Source organism: Muscardinus avellanarius (genome assembly GCF_963383645.1).
Source record: "Muscardinus avellanarius genome assembly, chromosome: 2".
NCBI lineage: Eukaryota > Metazoa > Chordata > Mammalia > Rodentia > Gliridae > Muscardinus > Muscardinus avellanarius.
Window position 1 is genome coordinate 24,230,836 of NC_137787.1, and position 18,355 is coordinate 24,249,190.

General features: G+C 37.4%; 1 protein-coding gene across 1 annotated transcript in view; it reads left to right on the plus strand.

Moving 5' to 3' along the window:
* Nucleotides 1–18,355, plus strand: part of BARD1 (BRCA1 associated RING domain 1) — a gene marked incomplete at both ends in the record, with an annotated part of 80,370 nt that overhangs the window by 48,403 nt on the left and 13,612 nt on the right. The window contains 3 exons of the mRNA XM_080689331.1: nt 6,485–6,593; nt 12,673–12,805; nt 13,385–13,477. Coding sequence (XP_080545457.1) covers nt 6,485–6,593; nt 12,673–12,805; nt 13,385–13,477 — 335 coding nt within the window. The remainder of the gene's footprint in view (nt 1–6,484; nt 6,594–12,672; nt 12,806–13,384; nt 13,478–18,355) is intronic.

Sequence of the window (18,355 nt, forward strand, 5' to 3'; positions counted from 1 at the left end):
TAAGCATCCCAGTGGGGACCTAGGACTAAAAGTTATTGCTGTCACCTGAGAACCATTAGAGTGTGTGGGGAATATCAGCTGCTTTTATTTTATTTCATTTTTTTAACCGATATATAGAAATTAGGATATGGTACTTGGTCTTCTATTAACAGAACTTTTCTTGACAGCACATTGAATTCTTAGCTAAGAAATATTATATGGACTGTTGGACCTATTAATTGTCCTTTTGCCCTAGTTCATTAAAAATTAAATCACCTACAATAAGAATAATATATGCTTTATAGCTTTAAGAAAACATGTTGGTCTTTTGAATGATAGTGCTTTTTCCTGCTCATAGCAAGCAGAATGACTTGAAAAATTAAATCTTTGTGTTAGCAATTTTGTAGTTTATAAAGGATTTTATTCATGTACTCTCTTGGCATCCTGACATCTGCCATAGATTTAATGCTAGTAAAAATAACTTTCATACAGTTTTGCAGGTTGGATGATGTGTTTGTGCAAGTACAAGTTTATGTTTGCCTAGCTTCTCTCCTTTATCAGTGGTACAGCTCACACTCTACAGTTATCGACAGGTGTCTACTCTGTCATTTCTGTAGGGAAAAGGACATTAAAGGGTTTTATTGTATTCTGAACTTTGCCTTTGGGGTAAAGCTAAAACATTAAACACTTTGAAACAGCTTAACACTTTGATACTTGCTTTCTTTTCATCAGGAAAGAGTCCTAGTTAGGAAGAGGGTTCTCAGTTACCTAGTCTCTTCTCTTTATTTTTATATTATGCCAAAAAGGGGAATTACTTTTCCTCATTAAACGTCCAACTTATTATTAGGAAGCTGCAGAGAACGTATCATAAAGTTGGGGAGGGTGAGGATAAGAGTTTAACACTCTAGACATAACTTAGTAAGTTCCTTTACTTTTATTCTATATCTTCCAGAAATATATATCTAACAATGTAAAAGCAGTTACTGAGCTGGTATGATCTGCAAGGCACTCTTTTAAGGGCTTGTGATATACTAATTTATTTGGTCTTTCTAATAGTCTCAAAAAGTAGGTTGTAGTATTATCTTCATTTTACAGATGAGAAAACAAGAGACAGAAGAGGTTTAAGTAATTTGTCTAAAGTCACACAACTTTTGATTGGCAGAGGTGGACTTCAAATTTCAGGCAGTTGGATTCTGTAACCCTGCTGTATTTTGTTGTGGTGGTGGTTTGGGTAGTACTGTACTGTTCATTGTACCCAGGAGCATTCCTCCGAGCTCTACTCCCAGGTCTTTTTTTCTTTCTTTTCTTTTCTTTTCCTTTCTTTTCTTTTTGTTTTTTAGTGGGGTCTTACTGGGTTGCTGAAAGTCTCACTAAGTTGTTGAGGCTGGTCTCAAACCTGTGATCCTCCTGTCTTCTCCTCCTGAGTACTGGTATAGTCATGAGCCCCATGCCCGGCTGTTACTCCTGCTTTTAACCACCACACCCTGTGTTGTCGCTCTCCTGTTTGTGGCAATTTAGAAGCTGTTTAGGGATTCTTGTTGCTGTAGGAGGAAGTCCAAGGCTTTAACACCACTTGTTCTCATAATCACCTCCAGAACGTCGCATCTCTGTGGTTCTCATACTCACTTTATTCCCCCCAACATTTACCTACTTTTTCTGACTTGCCATGCCACCTGTGTAAAGACCTGCACCCGCATTTCTCTCTGCTGGAGCATCTTGTTCTACCTCTGTATCCGCTTCTTTTCCTTTCCTTTCAAAGTCCTTCCTGTATTCTTCTCTCTGCTTTACCCACTGAGCTCTGTGAAGATAGAATTACCTTTTAGCTCACTGGTTTTTGAGTTGCTGAAAGTTACTGATAAATTCAAATAAAAGTACCTGTTGAACAAATGAATTTTTTCCAAACTGAATTCAGAGCTATGTCTATTAACTTTTTTCCATTGTATATACACGCTCATTCTAATGTATATGTAGATGATGATTGTTAGTTATAACAGATATTCTGTATACATATACTAATATATATCTTTTCATATGGGCTCTATTATTAATGTGTACCAGTAGCTGTGATGCTCCAATATTTCATACTAGCTTTTAAGTAGCTTTTGCTACTTTTTAGCAGTAACTTAAGGAAACTCAGATCCTCTGTCAAGGTCTTAAAGTTTAAAATCTTCAGAAGTATCTTTAAAAATTTTTATGAGACATAGTATCCCAGCTGTGACTTAAAATCACTGGTAAAGGGATAGGGTAGAAATACATTACAGAAAAAGCCTGGTAAAATCTGCCATAGGAACAGAAAAAAATTAGAATCAGAATGTTATCATCTTCATCAGAGATCATGCAAAGTAATTTTGATAACTAGAAAAGGTAGAATATTTAAGATTTAGTATAAAGTATATAACATAGTTATTTGGAATTCACTAAATTATAAGACTTTCTTTGATAGGACATTAAAAGAACTATACTGTCAAAAGTAGTACATAGGAAACTACATATAAATTCAGCATTTAAGATGTTGACATTTTCTTTTATTTTGAAAGTATCTAATTATATTGGTGTTTCATTGATCCATGTGTTTTAGCTACTGGATCATGTGCCTTTACATTTTTGCAGCTCCTTTATCTTTGTTTCTATTGTCAAGTGCTTTATGCCGATGTCATCACTTTTTCAAACTGTATTTGGCCCCTGCATATGAGCACACAGTGGTTAGATTCTTTAGCTGGCTGGTGTTCTTCCATCAGACCCATACATCTCGATCAGCACATTGCTTATTACCTCTGGGGCCCTTCACATTCATCTACAGCATCCAGTTTCTAGTCCTGGGCTCAAGGCCATTTCATTTGCCAATGTATATTCTTTATCTGCTTTGAAATTTATCTTTCAGCTCACCTGATTACTTATGCTTTTATGTACACTTTATCAGTTTGATACTTACTTGTTGAATGAATATTTATCCTTAGATAGGGTTTTAGGTAAGGACAGTGTTCTCAAAGTCTTACATATTCTTCAGGATGCATGGTATGATTGTTAAGGCTTTAAATTTTCTGATAGATAGTAGAAAACATACTATGTATATATTTAGAAAAAAATCATTCTATAATCTCCTTTATAGCAAATTAAATTTTTATGTCTATCTTGTATTTATAGTGTTGCAGTAAATCTAAAAAGAAGGGTCTTATATCGTGATATAGAATAACTGATTTATCTCCATCTTCAATTACATGTAATGCCTGATATATGTGATGGCATGCACCACATAATACCTGTATTTTTATAAAGGGATAAACGTAATTACATGCCTTTTAAATTGATTTTTCATACTCTCTGTAACCCTAGTGTTAATCCACTCAGATGTTTCATTATGGAAAGAAAATACACTATTTGTCCTCAAATAATAAAGAATAAATCTTTTATATGCCCCATTTTCTCTTGCTTTGGTTTTTGAAGTTGTTATGTATAAATCTGTGATTCCACATTTTAGTGGCTGGTGATCATGCAGAAACATCATGGCAGAACTGAATAGGCCTCTTCTGTAACACTGGACTGTTCGCTATCTTTCCACCTGTGGCATTTGTATTATTAGTTCACTAGCAACACATTAAGTGTTAATGAGTTTTGTATAAGCAGAGCCATCTATAATCTAAATAGAGAAACCACATGTTTTAAGACTAAATGAGGTAGTAAGTTTTGTTTTGCAAAGGGTCTAAATGTAAAGTGAAATCCTGCTAATCATTTTATGAAGCAGTATTTTAGAAGGTAAAAGCATTCCATTCGTTTAGAACATTATTTTATTAGTTTTTGGTTTAAAGTTCTGACTAGGTGATGATGGTACTTTGACAAGTAACTTAAATTTTTTTCATGTTAGCATAGTGGAGTCATTTCTATGTAATAAATAAAAATAACTAGGCCGGGCGTGGTGGCGTACGCTTGTAATCCCCGCGCTTGGGAGGCGGAGACAGGAGGATCGCGCAGGTTGAAGCCAGCCACGTGCGCTGGCTTAGGAGACCCTGTTTCCAAATAAAAATATAAAAATAGGTCTGGGAGTGTAGCCCGGAGGTAGAAGGGCTTCCAGGAACCCCAGTACCAACAAACAAACAAACAAATAAATAAATGTAACTTAATGTTACCCAGTTACTATGCATTAAAGTCAAATTGCTTGGGATCTTATGCGTTTCTTTGAGATATAAAATCTGTTTGTTAAAAAGTTATGTGTGCAGTAATTTTTTTGTCACATACAATGTGACTTTTTTTGTACTTGGTAGTTTAAGAACTAGGATATTGCTGGATGTGGTGGCACATGCTTACAATCCCAGCTACTCAGGAGGCTCAGGCAGGAGGATAGAAAGTTTGAGGCCAGTCTACGTAACTTACGTGAGACCCTGTCTCACAAGAAAATTTAAAAAGGGTTGGGATTGTAACAGTGACAGAAGACCTGTAGGTTCAATCTCTAGTAACACACACACACACACACACACACACACACACACACACACACCAATAAATAAAAAAGCAAAGAAAAAACAAAAAGAGCTAGAATATTGGTTCTTCAACTCAAAATTTTATCTTCGAATTGTTTTATTTATAGCATATATATGTGAAGGGACTGTGGTTGATGCGTGAGCATAATAGAGTATGAAAGTGAGAATTGTCAAGTTGAGTTGATGACATCCTTTTGAAATACCTGGAGATTGTCTCCTCTAAATGTAAGCAGTGACTTGTGTCAGTGTAAATCGGGAAGCTAAAATGCAATCAAGTGCATTTAACTTTGTCTAGAAAAAGACTTGCCAGAGTAAGGTAAATGGCATAGACCTGGGCATAAAGGGGAGTCTAGGAGTGAAGTCCAACACTGTCCAAAGAAGAAAGAGAGACTAAACCTAATAGTCATGAACGAAGGGCACCAATTAAAGGAATAGCTGCCATACCTCATTTTATTTATTTGTTTATTTATTAATTTATTGTTTTATTTATTGTTTTATTTGTTAATTTATTATTTTGCAGCATTGGTGCTTGAACCCAGGGGCATTCTATTTCCTGGCCCTATTTTCAACTTTTATTTTGAAACAGAGTCTCACTGAGTTGCAGAGGGCCTCACGAAGTTAGCTGAGGCTGACTGGGAACCCACAATCCTCCTGTCTCAGCCTCCCAAGTAGTGGGATTACAGCTGTGCACCACCATGCCCAGTTTGTGCCTCCTTTCTTCATCCACCTGCTTTCTTTTCCTACTGTGCCATTGAATCAGCTCTCACCAGTCTTTGATGACCTCACCTCTGAATTCAGCAGAGGCTCACACCTGCCGTGTGTGACCTCTGTGCAGCATCAGGGCGACACCTTGCTCTGTTCTCATCCCCTGATGCTTCACTGTGTCCTTTTTGACCTTTTCCTACACATTTAGTATAATTTATAAGTTTGGTAGAGTACCATGTCTATTATATTTATGTCCTTTCTTACACAGTGCAGTTTCACATGAACCTTTTGTTTTCTTCTGTGCTAAAGATTGAACCCAGGGCCTCCTTTGCTTGGCAAGTGTGCTACCACTGAGCTCTGAGCTCTCTTCCTAGCCCTCAGATGAACTTTACTCTTCCTTAAGTAGGTACACCATAATTTTAAAAACCAGGAACGATAATAAAGGAGATGCTCATTTTGAAATCGTATGCCCATACTATGTTAAAAATCATATTTTGAGACCATAGATGAGGAGGCAGAATAATACAAGTCATAGTTTTAGCAAGTTGCTTACAACTGAACGAATAAGGATGAGCAACATCAAATATTATTGTAATGAACAAGGAGAATGCTACGTTGGTCAGGTCATTGGAACTGTTTCTTCCTGTTTTGTCTTTGAAATGATGGAGTTGTATTGGGATTTATCAAGTCTTTTCAGTGTAACACTGATTTGTGACATAGTGTGTGCTGAGTGGTCTGCATCAAATTGTTTTCTGAACCATATTACTTTGTTCTGTGATAACTGATTATTATAGGGTATATGTACCTTTTAAAATTAATTTTTAAAGTGCATGTTCACTATTTTATTAAATTGTCAAATTGGATAATTTTACTTCTGATGGGTCTAAATGCCTATCCTGTGACTTTATATAATTTTGTATTGTTTATACAGACAGTAGAGCTTGTAACAGCTACAGTGAATGATTTATGTTTGCATGTGAAAACCTAAGCATAGTGATTAGTGATTAGGAAGCCATCTCTTAAAATACGAATACAGAAAAATAGAGTTGTAAAAAGATTCCGATGTAAGCTAAAATGTATTTAATTAAAAATACTCCCTATAATGATCTGTTATCAAATTAAAATTTCTCATCTTTTTTCATTGACTTCATCAGTTTTTGATACTAAAGCTTTAGGACTAATGTGAGTTTTGAGTCATTTATTTTAGTTAAAATTGTGTTTCATTAAGGACATCGAAAAAATTACTCCATCAGTACATTCATTTTGTTTAAGAATCAAGTCACACATTTTATTTACTTTAAACCCATCTGCACTTATTTTACCAGTAACATATTTGGTCTGCGGCCTGTGGATTATACAGACAATGAAAATATGAAATCATTATTGCTGCTACCAGAAGAGAATGAATCATCCTCAACTAGCCATTGCCGGGTAGTAAGTATGGATTTAGCTTTGGGACATTTATATCTTTTATTGAAATTGGTTGTGAAAGGAACATAATAGAAAAATTTCCAGTTAGCAAATTGCTTTCATTCACCAAAACAATTATTGAGCACTTTCTGAGCATTAGCTGTTGTGAATTCAAAGACATAATCAGAATAAGACTATCAAGGAGTATTTATTGAGCCCTCTCTGTATTTAAGCAGCATTCATATAACAGTGAATATGACTGGTAGAACTGTTGTTGTAAGGAACTTATCTGCTAGTGAGAGGAAGGAAGGAGATAAACGGTGAGTAGGTAAACTCATGAAAGTAGAATAATTTAAGACGCTTATAAACGAGTGCTTTGAGGAAGGTCTTGTAGAGCATAGTTAGGTGGGGGCACGGTGGGTTCCTGAAAGGGCACCGTGCTAGCCAGGATTGTTAGGGTCTTGATAGAACTGATTTGAATTAAAACCTGAGTTCTGAGGGGATGTGGCCGGGTGATGATCTAGAGACAGTGGAAAGTCCCTTCAGGGCATGAGTCTGGCATGTTCTATGTTTACAAAGAAGTTCATTATTGCTGGAGACCAGTAAATGTCTACGATAATGGGAAACACTGAAAGGATTAAAATCAAGACAGTGATATGATCTGATTTTTGCTTTCTGGCGGGAGCATTGCTCTACATGCTTTTTATAAAACAGGGACTGGGGTGGGGCAAGTGTGGAGGTAGAGAGACTGTGTAGGTTTGTTTCCTTGTAACAAGAGGATACCTGTGTGATCTGAATTAAGGAACTAGCAGTGGAGATTATGAAAGTAATGAAGCAGCGGGGCTTGGTAAGTAAGCCTTTGGGAGGCTGAGACAGGAGGATCGTGGTTTGCGGACAGCCTCAGCTACTTAGTGAGGCCCTTTGCAATTCAGTGAGACCCTGTTTCAAAATAAAGAATAAAAAATAAGGCTGAGGGTATAGCTCGTAGGTAGAATGCCCCTGGGTTCCATTCCCAGTACCACACACACAAAAAGTAATGAGGCTTAATATATCTTTTTAGGTTAAGGACAATAGAACTTTCTGGTGCACTGTAAATGGAATTTGGGGAAAGAGTGGAACTAGTGTGACTAGTGGTAGACTAGATGGCGCTGCCATTTGCTGCCATGGGGAAGAATGTCAGCCCTGTGTGCCAGTTTTAGTCTGTGAGACATCAGACTTAGATGCTGAGTTCGCAGTTGTATAGGTAAGACTGGGGCTTAGGACAGCCATATAAGTAAGAGAGAAAGTGGAAAGAAAGCCTCCTCCTTAGTCATCAGTGGGAGATGCAAGTATAATGTTTTTCTAAATATTATAGTTTATACCAGAAGCCATAAAAGTGTAGAAGACGATAGAATGAGAAGAAAGTAACTTCAGAAGGGGTCCTGAAGAACTTCGCAGAGAAGGTGTCTTAAGTTTTTAAACGTAAGACTTAAGTAAGTCTTTAACAGAAAATCTTCACTTAAATGCTTAATTTATTATCTTAAAGGTAATCCTACTGTGGGGCAGCTCTGCACCTGGTTTATTCAGCAGTTATTGACTGCACTAAGGACCTACGTTCCGTTTACTTTGCTGTCCTCCATTTGGTGGTATGTCCTTACTCATCTTCCCTTTGTGATCGTAGGATCATTGCCACAGTTCTAGATATGACAGTGGCCAACTTGAAAAAGAGGCTCGAGAGCCTTTCCCTGGAGCCTTTCTGGAGACTTGCCCTGTGTCTTACTAGTCCTAAGTGTCATAAATTGGTTTTGATATACCCTGAGGTTGAAGTTAAGATCAGTCCTTGAAGGATTGATACTGAACAGAATTGTGTTTCTGTTGTGGAGGAAGTGAGGGATGGGCTTTGCATGGATAACCAACATTGCTCACTATTATTAGTTATACACAGTAGGGAAGATAGTCCCAACCTAAGGAGCAGCTGCTCAGGGAAAAGGAGGCATAGGGGGCCTTAGAAATTAGAGACACTGCAGAATTTAGTGTGAGAGGAGCATGAAGTATGTTAAATGGAATTCAAGATAAAGAGCTGGGTTGGGATCAGTTTGTGAAGACCTTGAATTTCCCCACAGGGCCTTTAGACTTGGGGGTTTTTCAGTATGTTTTTAACTGGAATGGAATGGACTGGATGACCCAGTTCAGCATGAGAAGACTGGGGCTGACGGGTGGTTGCTGTGGTAGGATCCAGGTGTGAAATGGTGGGGCTTGGAGTTAGTAATGGTGGTAGTAATGTGGGGATGAGAAAAGAATAAGGGACAGGGAGCAAGAAAGAGAAAGGACTTGCTGTGTCTTAGTAACTGCTCAGCTAGGGGAAGAGGTGAGCTAAGACTAGGCTATTGCCTGGAGACTTCTTGCCTAGGAAGCGCTATGAAATATGATTGAAGCCATTGCTTAAGTTACAGAGGTAGTTTGAGGTAGGTAGGATTTGATAGGGTCATAGGTGCTATGTTGGACTAATTATCTTTATACCCTGAAAATCCTTTATCTTCTGCTTTAGACATTAGCCTTATAAATGTGCTCCAAATTATACTTTTGGAAATGAACTAGAAGAGAACCTAGAAGTCAGCAGTTTAATTTCCTCATTTTACAAATGTGAAAACTGAGACCTGGAGAGGTTATGTTTTGCCCAGGGTTATTAACCAAACATTTAAAAAAAAATTTTTAATGGACCAGTTAGAACTCAAATTTCTTAACTCTTAGGTCAGTTTGCATATAGTCCCACCATACTTAATGACTAAATTGGTCCTTACTTTACTCATTTGTACTTCACTCTCCTGGAAGAACACAGCATATTTTAGTTGTCATTTGGATGTTCCTTCTATGTGAAAGCTGGAGAAGGATCATTTTAAATGGTCAGAAACAAAGATATCTTTTTCCTGGAGTCTGAGGATGGCAATGTCCTTCAGAAAAGGCTTTTTTATTACCAAGTGTAAGAAATCTATACTTTCTTGAGTGTCATGTGGACTTGGCTTGCAAGAATCATTATTTACTCTGCTAGTGGTTGCTTCCTAGCTAAGGAAAAGCTTCTGCCTGCCAACAAGTCTTTCTCAGTTGAAAGGGTGGCTTCGTTAGTATAGTTCTTCAGACATAACCACGGCTCAGGCATGCCTCCCCAGCCACTGCCAGGCTCCTCTTCATTGACTTTCTTGGCCACAGAGTCTGCTGCATGTGTTTTCTTTCAGGTCCTCAGCACTGATTGTTTCCTCTGGCAGGAGCAGCTGTGGGAGCCAGGCATTCGTGGCCTGCTTCCGAGCTGACTCCCTGCGCCCTTTGTTAAGTAGCAGCTTCCCAGGGCCGCTCGCTCCTTGCCGTCTCCCCACACCATGACCTGACACCAGCTGGTTTTCCTAACTGGAGTGTAAACTCTGAGGGCAGGGACTAACTCGTATTCACTGGAAGAGCCTAGCATGGAGAACTGTTTCTGGCAGATACTGAGTGCTCAGTGAGTATATGTTAACTGCGCAAAGGAGTACCGATAGAGCTGGGTCTGGAATCCTTTAAGTATTGTGTTCCAACCTGGTCTGAGGAGCTGCTTTAAGGAACATCATGAGGTAAGGGAAAATAAGTAGGTGCGCTTTGAAGTCTACTACTCCCCATTCAGAACTTTGTTTATTTCAAGTTCAGGTCAAGGGCCACTGGAAGACACTGCTCTGAACTTGAGTGGCAGCCTGTGATCTTGGGGACTCCACAGCTGCTGGGCACATTCTCACCTTCCTTTGGAGATTTCTCTGCTCATGATCCCTTCTGGGCAGCAGCTGTCTCCTTTTGGTTCTTTCCAAATATTTTTTTTTTATTGTTTTTGATAAACTGGAAGAACTTTTAAAGAAAAATAATCTCATCTAAGAATTTGTACTACATTGAATAATTATTTCAGTAATTATTTGGTACCAGTGAACATAATGTCAAATCAGGTATTGAACCCTTGGGATATTTTTGAGCCTTAGGGTTCTGAGAAGTTCTTGGCCCTAGGGATTGAACCTCAAGTGTAGTCTACTGCAAACTACACCCCCAGCCCTATTTTTAATTTATTTATTTATTTATTTATTTATTTATTTATTTATTTATTTATTTATTTATTGGTGGTACTGGGGTTCCTGGAAGCCCTTCTACCTCTGGGCTCCACTCCCAGACCTATTTTTACATTTTTATTTGGAAACAGGGTCTCCTAAGCCAGCGCGTGCGGCTGGCTTCGAACCTGCGCAATCCTCCTGTCTCTGCCTCCCAAGCGCGGGGATTCCAAGCGTGCACCACCACGCCCGGCTCCTATTTTTTATTTTTGAAACAGGGTCTTGTTAAGTTACTGAGGCTGAATTTGAACCTACAATCCTCCTGTCTCAGCCTCCTAAGTGCTGAAATTCCAGATGTGAGCTACCACGCCCCACTCTGAGACCTCTTCTTTCTCAAATATTAATTTTCAGCCCCCATAACATCCCACTCCAAGTCAAACATGTGGCTTTGACAGCTGTTTGCTTTATGTTTTATTATAGCATTCCTTAACTATGATAAATTAGTACCAGTTTCTATTTATTATGCAAATTTTAAAAACTATGATAGGAAAACTTGACCCACTTTGGTGCTTTCCTTGGTTGGTGCAAATAGTATCAAGTGCTATATTTGGATAGGATATCTTTTCACTCTTGTATTTTGTGCAGCAAACTAATTTAGCTAAAGTGGTGTTATATAAATTGAGAAGCAATGTGTTCTTTTTAGAGCTAGTTTTCTGGAACTCATTTGTATAATGAGAATTTTTACCTGATTTTTAATATCATCATATAGTAATTGAACAATTCATAAAGTACACTGAACTCCTTCCATATTACAGAGTATTAGCAGTGTTTAGCTTAGTCATGGCTACATCATTTTATGATTTAGTGATTAGAAAGATATATCTATAGGAGTGTGACTGTATAGTATGGGGGCTATAACATGTCCAGTGAGACCTCTGTAATCACAACCTTAAAGGAATAAATAATTATAAAGCTAAACTTTTAAGTACTGACTGCTACTATTTAAAAAAAAAACTTCATGGAAATCCTTAAAAATATGTGTTGTATGCTTATTAATACACAGTAGAATCCCGTTGAGTATATTTTGAGTGAATGGTTTATTGAGATCAGCCTCTTTATAGAGGTAGCCAGTGATTTAGATGTAATATATGTAGGTGTCAGACTGAATAAATGATCACTATTGTGATACGTGAAGTGAATTGAGATGCTGACTCACTTCTGTCCAGTTGCTGATCCGTGCTCGTGCTTTTTTGTTTCCTCCTCTTCAGAGTTTGAAAGCCCCTCTGTAGGGTGCACACATACTCTCATGCACATGAAGACCCGCTCTCTTGTGCTTGAAAAGGACAGTATTGCCTTTGGCAGTTTGTCCTTTGCCGCTAGCACTGACACACCTTACTGACACAACTTTTCTTCTTTACTGGCTCATATTTCTCTTATCAGGTAGGTGTTGGTAACTCTCATTCTGATCCCATTTATTAGATTTCTCTTGGCTGCTCTTGTAGCACTGTGGTTGTTTTTTGATTTTTCACTTCTAATCTTTGTAATCTTTTATGCTATCTATTGGCATCTTCTTTTTTGGGGGACGGGGTCCTGGGCATTAAACCCAGGGATGTTCTATCTCTGAACCACACTCCCTTAGGCTTATTTATTTATTCATTTATTTATTTTGAAACAAGGCCTCACTAAGTTGTCGAGGGTCTCCCTCAGTTGCTGAGGCTGGCCGCACACCTGTGATCCTTCTGCCTCGGCCTCCCAAGGATGGAATTTTAGGCTTGTGCCACCAAGCTTCTCTGAGCTCACTGCTGGTCTACAAGCTTCAGTGTTCTCTTGAGTTTTCAGATAATCTTAGGATGTTCTGATCCAGATTTATGTTTTCTTGGGAAGAAAATAAAACCCAGATGTGTTGAGCATCAGGGTTTTGAGTACAGATTCCCTGGACAGTATTGAGAATTCTTAAGAAGAGTGAGCTAAGTAATGAAATTCAGTCCTCAGTCACACGACAGACCTTTGGATGCTTCTAGTCTTTAAATGTTTGACGGTTGTGGCACATTCTCTTTCACCCACAGGTGAACACTGGGCAGCGTAGGAGTGGACCACTTGTCCTGATCGGCAGCGGACTTTCTTCAGAACAACAGAAAATGCTCAGTGAGCTTGCCTTAGTTCTTAAGGCTAAAAAATGTGCTGAGTTTGATAGTACAGGTGAGGATTTTGACTTTTTTTATAGAAAAAAGTTTTGAATAGGTAATCACTTCATAGAACTACCTTTGATAATTTATGTATGTCTTAACTGTTATGATATGGCCATATACTTTGGAACATATAATAAATATATTTTATAGTAACATATAATAAATATATTTTATAGTGGTAAAATACATAGGAGCGTAACATAGTTAGAAAAGGTAAAGTTTAAAGCCTTGTACATATTTTAGAACAAAACAGTATGTCAAAAGAACAAATTTATGAATTTACTCATGACAAATTATAGTGCAGTGTAATGCTGTGATTCTTTAGTTATAATTCGAAAATAACAGAAAAAATTGTGCTTGCTTATGTGGCTTCCAGATGTACTATTGGATTATGATGTAATATTTCATGTTGATGGCCAGGTTAGAGAACAATATGAAATGAAAGCCTCAAGTGTAAAAAGTGTTCCCTTTCAGAAATATTCAGGTAAAAGTTAATAAAACCCGCTAACTGGTAATAGAAAAACAGGCCAGTTAAAAAGAATGACTGGATTGTAATCTCTGTTTTTCCTCCTGCTGTTTTGTATCTTAGTAACTCATGTCATTGTTCCTGGTGATGAAGTTCAGAGTACTCTGAAGTGCATGCTTGGCATTCTCAATGGATGCTGGGTCCTAAAGTTTGACTGTAAGTATTGGATTTGGGAGAACTGTAAAATGAATTAGTTAGCATAGTTTATTTCTCATAATGCTTTACAGTCCCTAATTATTTAAGGAACCTCATATGCTAATTTTCTTCTTATTATAAGACACTATATTTGGAAAAGTTTCTAATATTAGTGGTATCAAATATCCACAAATATGTTTGATCTTAAAGTCTTCTATAATACCAACTATTTTAAGAAAGAATAAATGGAGTACATTGTGGAATTTTAAGCCTAAGCAATCTATCTTACTGTTAAATAATATATATACTAATATACTGTTAAATAATAATATATTACTGTTAAATATAATATTTAACTTAATATCCTCGTGTTTTAAATACACAGCATGACAGGTATATGAAGTACAAGTAGTTTATTGCTTTCCCTTTAAGATTTCTGAAATATTACCTACATAACACTCTTGCTCGTTTAGCTAATTCATCATTTTAGACAACTGTTGGGAAATTTAGACTGCCTTGTACTTCCTGATCTGAGGTGATTCTACCAGCTGTTACCTTAATGTCCTCTGAATGTATGTCCCTATTTTCTTCTTGTTGGCAGTCAAACACCACCACCTTCTAGCCACCTTCCACCTTTCTTACAGTCCCTTTTATGCTTCTCCTAACCTTGGATTCCCTTTGGACTTAAAAAATGAAAGAAAGAAAAGAAAACTCACACCTGGTTATTTCCTACATCTCAGTAGCTGAAGTATCTACTTTGATGTGATAGTTAAAATAGGACACTGGATTGACCTGTTTTTGTTAACCAATCGTTTGGATCAAAGTAGTGGCTACAAAGGAGTTAAATGGAAAGTTTTGTGATGATAGAGTTGAGAGTCTTGATCTTAGTGATATTTATGATATACAGAGCTGCAGGTGTGATAAAATAGTTATGTGTGGGCATGAGCACACACATACCAGAGTACATATGTAGTTGCTTTAAATTGTATCAGTGTCACTTTGTTGGTGCTGTGCTAGAGTTGGATAAGGGTTAACATTGGCACTGGAGGAAGGGTGCGTGAGACTTTTCTGTTTTTTTGCAACTTCCTATGATTTTAATTATTTCAAAATAAAACATAGAATAATGAGCTGGGCACGGTGGCACATGCTTGTAATCCCAATACTTGGGAGGCTGAGACAGGAGGAACACAGGTTCTTGGCCAACCCCAGCTACTTAGTGAGACTCTCCGCAACTTAATGAGACTCTGTTTCAAAAGTAAAAGAATAAAAAATAGGGCTGGGGCTGTAACTTGAGATAGAATGCCCCTGGGTTCAATCCCCAGTACTGCAAGAAAAAAGAGAGGGGGGGGGAGGGAGGGAGGGAGGGAGAATGAATGAATAGTGGGCATATTTAAGAAATAAATAATAGATTAAATTCATTTAAAAAATTTAGTTTTATGGCTTTGTGCTTTGAAGGTTTCATTGTAGAATACTTGATTTATCAAGGTCTTTTAGCAGTGTGTATTAATGTTGTTCTTAAATACAGCTCTACTTTTCTTGATGTGGTTGGTTCCAACTAAGTGGCTTTGTGATGAGCAGTGCCACTCCATCCATCCATCATCGGGCCTGTTATTAGTCCCTCATGACGACCTGTGTGAGAAGTACGTTCAGGAATTGGACTGATTAACCGTTTACATAGGGGAAAAAATAGTTTTTCTTTAAGTCTATTTTTAAATTCTCTTTTCCCTTTCAAATCTAGGAGCAATCTTGTTGAGCCTCAATGTTTTAAACATTCACTTAAAATTACTCCATGGTTATAGTTTTTGTTTTTTTGTACTACTCCTTTGCCAGAAATCTTGCTAGTGGTTATAAAAAGAAATCGTTTTCATAATAATAAAGGCTCTATAATAAAGAAGCCATGTGAATTCTCAGTGTTGAGATATTTACTATTTAACTTTGAGTAGTTCTGAAGAATATGCTGAACTGTCATTTGCTTATATGTACAGGATACAGGATTCATTTCCATAAAATCTACCTTCTTTTGGAAAAGTGAGTTTTGTGGCCTTAGTGTATTGGTCATGTAATTTGTAAAGAATCACTGCTGGACTCAAGCTGACTAAATAGTGTGCTCTTTGGTGATTCTCCTAATAGTGAGTAACATCCTCTAATATCAAAGGTTCTTTTAGATAGAGGACGGATGGAATCACTTACTGAAGTTCAGATCCTCATATTTTTTGTGTGTGGTACTGGGGTTCCTGGAAACCCTTCTACCTCTGGGCTACACTCCCAGACCTATTTTATATTTTTATTTGGAAACAGGGTCTCTTAAGCCAGCGAGTATGGCTTTGAACCAGCGCGATCCTCCTGTCTCTGCCTCCCAAGTACGGGTATTACAAGCGTGCGACACCACGCCCGGCAAGATCCTCCTATTTCTAATGTAGAGTCCAAAGAGAAATAAGTTTAAGGTTTGAGACATTTATTTTAAATAGTCACCAGGTTTATAAAAAGAAAGCAAGAACTCTCAATTACATTCTTTCCTAACATATATTTCTTAGAGCTTCTGTGTAGTTTCAGCATCTTTTTGATCTAAAAAAGTATTTCAGAGCTATTCAAAACTATGTGAAAATCATTTATGTTGAAGAATAATAAGATGGACCACATCTCTCAAAATAAAATGTAAGAGCCGGGCGTGGTGGTGCACACTTGTAATCCCCGCGCTTGGGAGGTGGAGACAGGAGGATTGCACAGGTTTGAAGCCGGCCACGCTGACTTAAGAGACCCTGTTTCCAAATTTAAAAGTATAGAAATAGGTCTGGGAGTGTAGCCCGGAGGTAGAAGGGCTTCCAGGAACCCCAGTACCACCAAAAAAAAAAAAGTAAAAATTTATGATTTATTAAAACTAGGTCTTAGGTTTGAGTCTTGTCTCAAGTACTAAAAGACCTTAGTATTGACTTTTACTGGGATTTTCTGTAAGTCAAAGAGATTCAAGAAGAATTTTAATCTAAATTTTTTCTATAGTGTTTGTTTTTTACAAGTTAACAAAAATGTATTACACAAAATAATTTTTGGTCTAATTTGATTATTAGACATTTTCTGTTCAAAAGGGTTTTGCTCAATTGTTTAATCTCTTATATTTTTACATTTTATGCATAAAATATATTAGATTGCTAAAGCAAATGGACTTGGCATGGAGGTTCTGAGAATAGGCCCTTGCTGTACTCTTGAATAAGCCATTCTATCTTATCATATTCAATTAACAGATATTTTCAGAATGGCATTATCATAATATTTTATAGGAATAGGAGCTTTTATAGATTGGGAAATTTCCTACTGCAAGATAAGATCTGTGGGGGTTCAGAATGTGGCTGAGTGGTAGAGCACCTACTTAACATGCAGGAGGTTCTGAGTTCAGTCCTCAGCACCACCAAAAAAAGAAAAAAATCAAATTTATGACCAAGACTCTGCCTTCGTCCTAGTTTTGGTGCTAATTCCTTATAGGCAACTTATAACCACCCTTACATGAGGGTGGATTTCATTAATTAAACAGGTAACTGGAATGAAAAAATAGACATTGTTATAAACAGGTCATCTTACTGATCTCTTAGAATGTAGAAAAGATGAAACTGGATCCTAAGATGCAAAATAGCTTCAATTACTTTATTTATTTATTTATTTATTTACTTATTTATTTATTTATTTATGGTGGTACTGGGATTTCTGGAAACCTTTCTACCTCCGGGCTACACTCCCAGACCTATTTTTATATTATTTTTATTTGGAAACAGGGTCTCTTAAGCCAGCGAGGCTGACTTCGAACCTGCGGGATCCTCCTGTCTCCGCCTCCCAAGTGCAGGGATTACAAGCGTGTGCCACCATGCCTGGCTTTCATTTGCTTTTTCCTGACCTTTTAGTACATTGATTTCAAAATGTTTTCTAGCTTAACCTCCCACCCAAGTACTAACCAGGCCTGACTCTGCTTACCTTTTGAGATCAGATGAGATCTGGCACATTCAGGGTAGAATAGCCAAAGACTAGCTTAACCTCTTTTAAGAAAATTGTAATTCTGCATCCTCATTTCTTACCTCGTTGTGAAGGGAGAGCAGATGGCTGTCATCTTTTCTTTAATAATCACTCCCTCGTCCCCTCTCTCATCTAAGTTTCAATAAAATTGCAGCTGTACAAGTTTTAAAAGTCCAGCACCTAAAGGAATTCTTAGGGAAAGATGCCAGACATCTTACATTGGACTTAACGTCTGTGAGCTGGGGAAGGGCCAAATGCACTGCTTTGTTTTGTCTTTGTTTTTGTTGAGCCATGCACCCTAAGAGACGATCAGTGCATCCCCATTTAAAAACCTTGGCAGAGCTCGAGTGGAAAGGTAAGAGAGGAAGAAGGCTGAGGTTGCTTAAAGGAGGAGCTACATCCGAATATGTGTAAAAGTATGAATGTAGCCTGGTCAACCTGGACACTCATTGTGGGGAGAGGGGGAAGGGGGTAGTGGGTGGAGGGAGAGGGAACCAAGCACAGTCTGCATGTATGCCATTTTCCATATGTTCCACATAAAAATTAAAAAAGTAAAAAAGTAAATGCTACCAAGAAAATAAGTAGCCTCAAAATCAGTTTAACAATTCACTCTTTTCTATTAAAGTTTACTCCTTACGTGCATATTAAGAATGCTTTAAAAGAATAAAGCAAATATAATTTTTATTCTAGTCAATAAATTTTGCTAATTATAGAGATATACCTAAATATTTCTACAAACTAAGATTGCTTAGGCAACTTTGTGCTTCCAGAAGGCCTTCACTAAAGATTCTGTAAGAATAAAATGAATTCTTTGATCTAACAGTCTAATAGTCCTACTTTTCAGAATTTTTCCTAAGCATGTAATACATATGAAAGAAAAAAGCATATTGTAATTTCTAG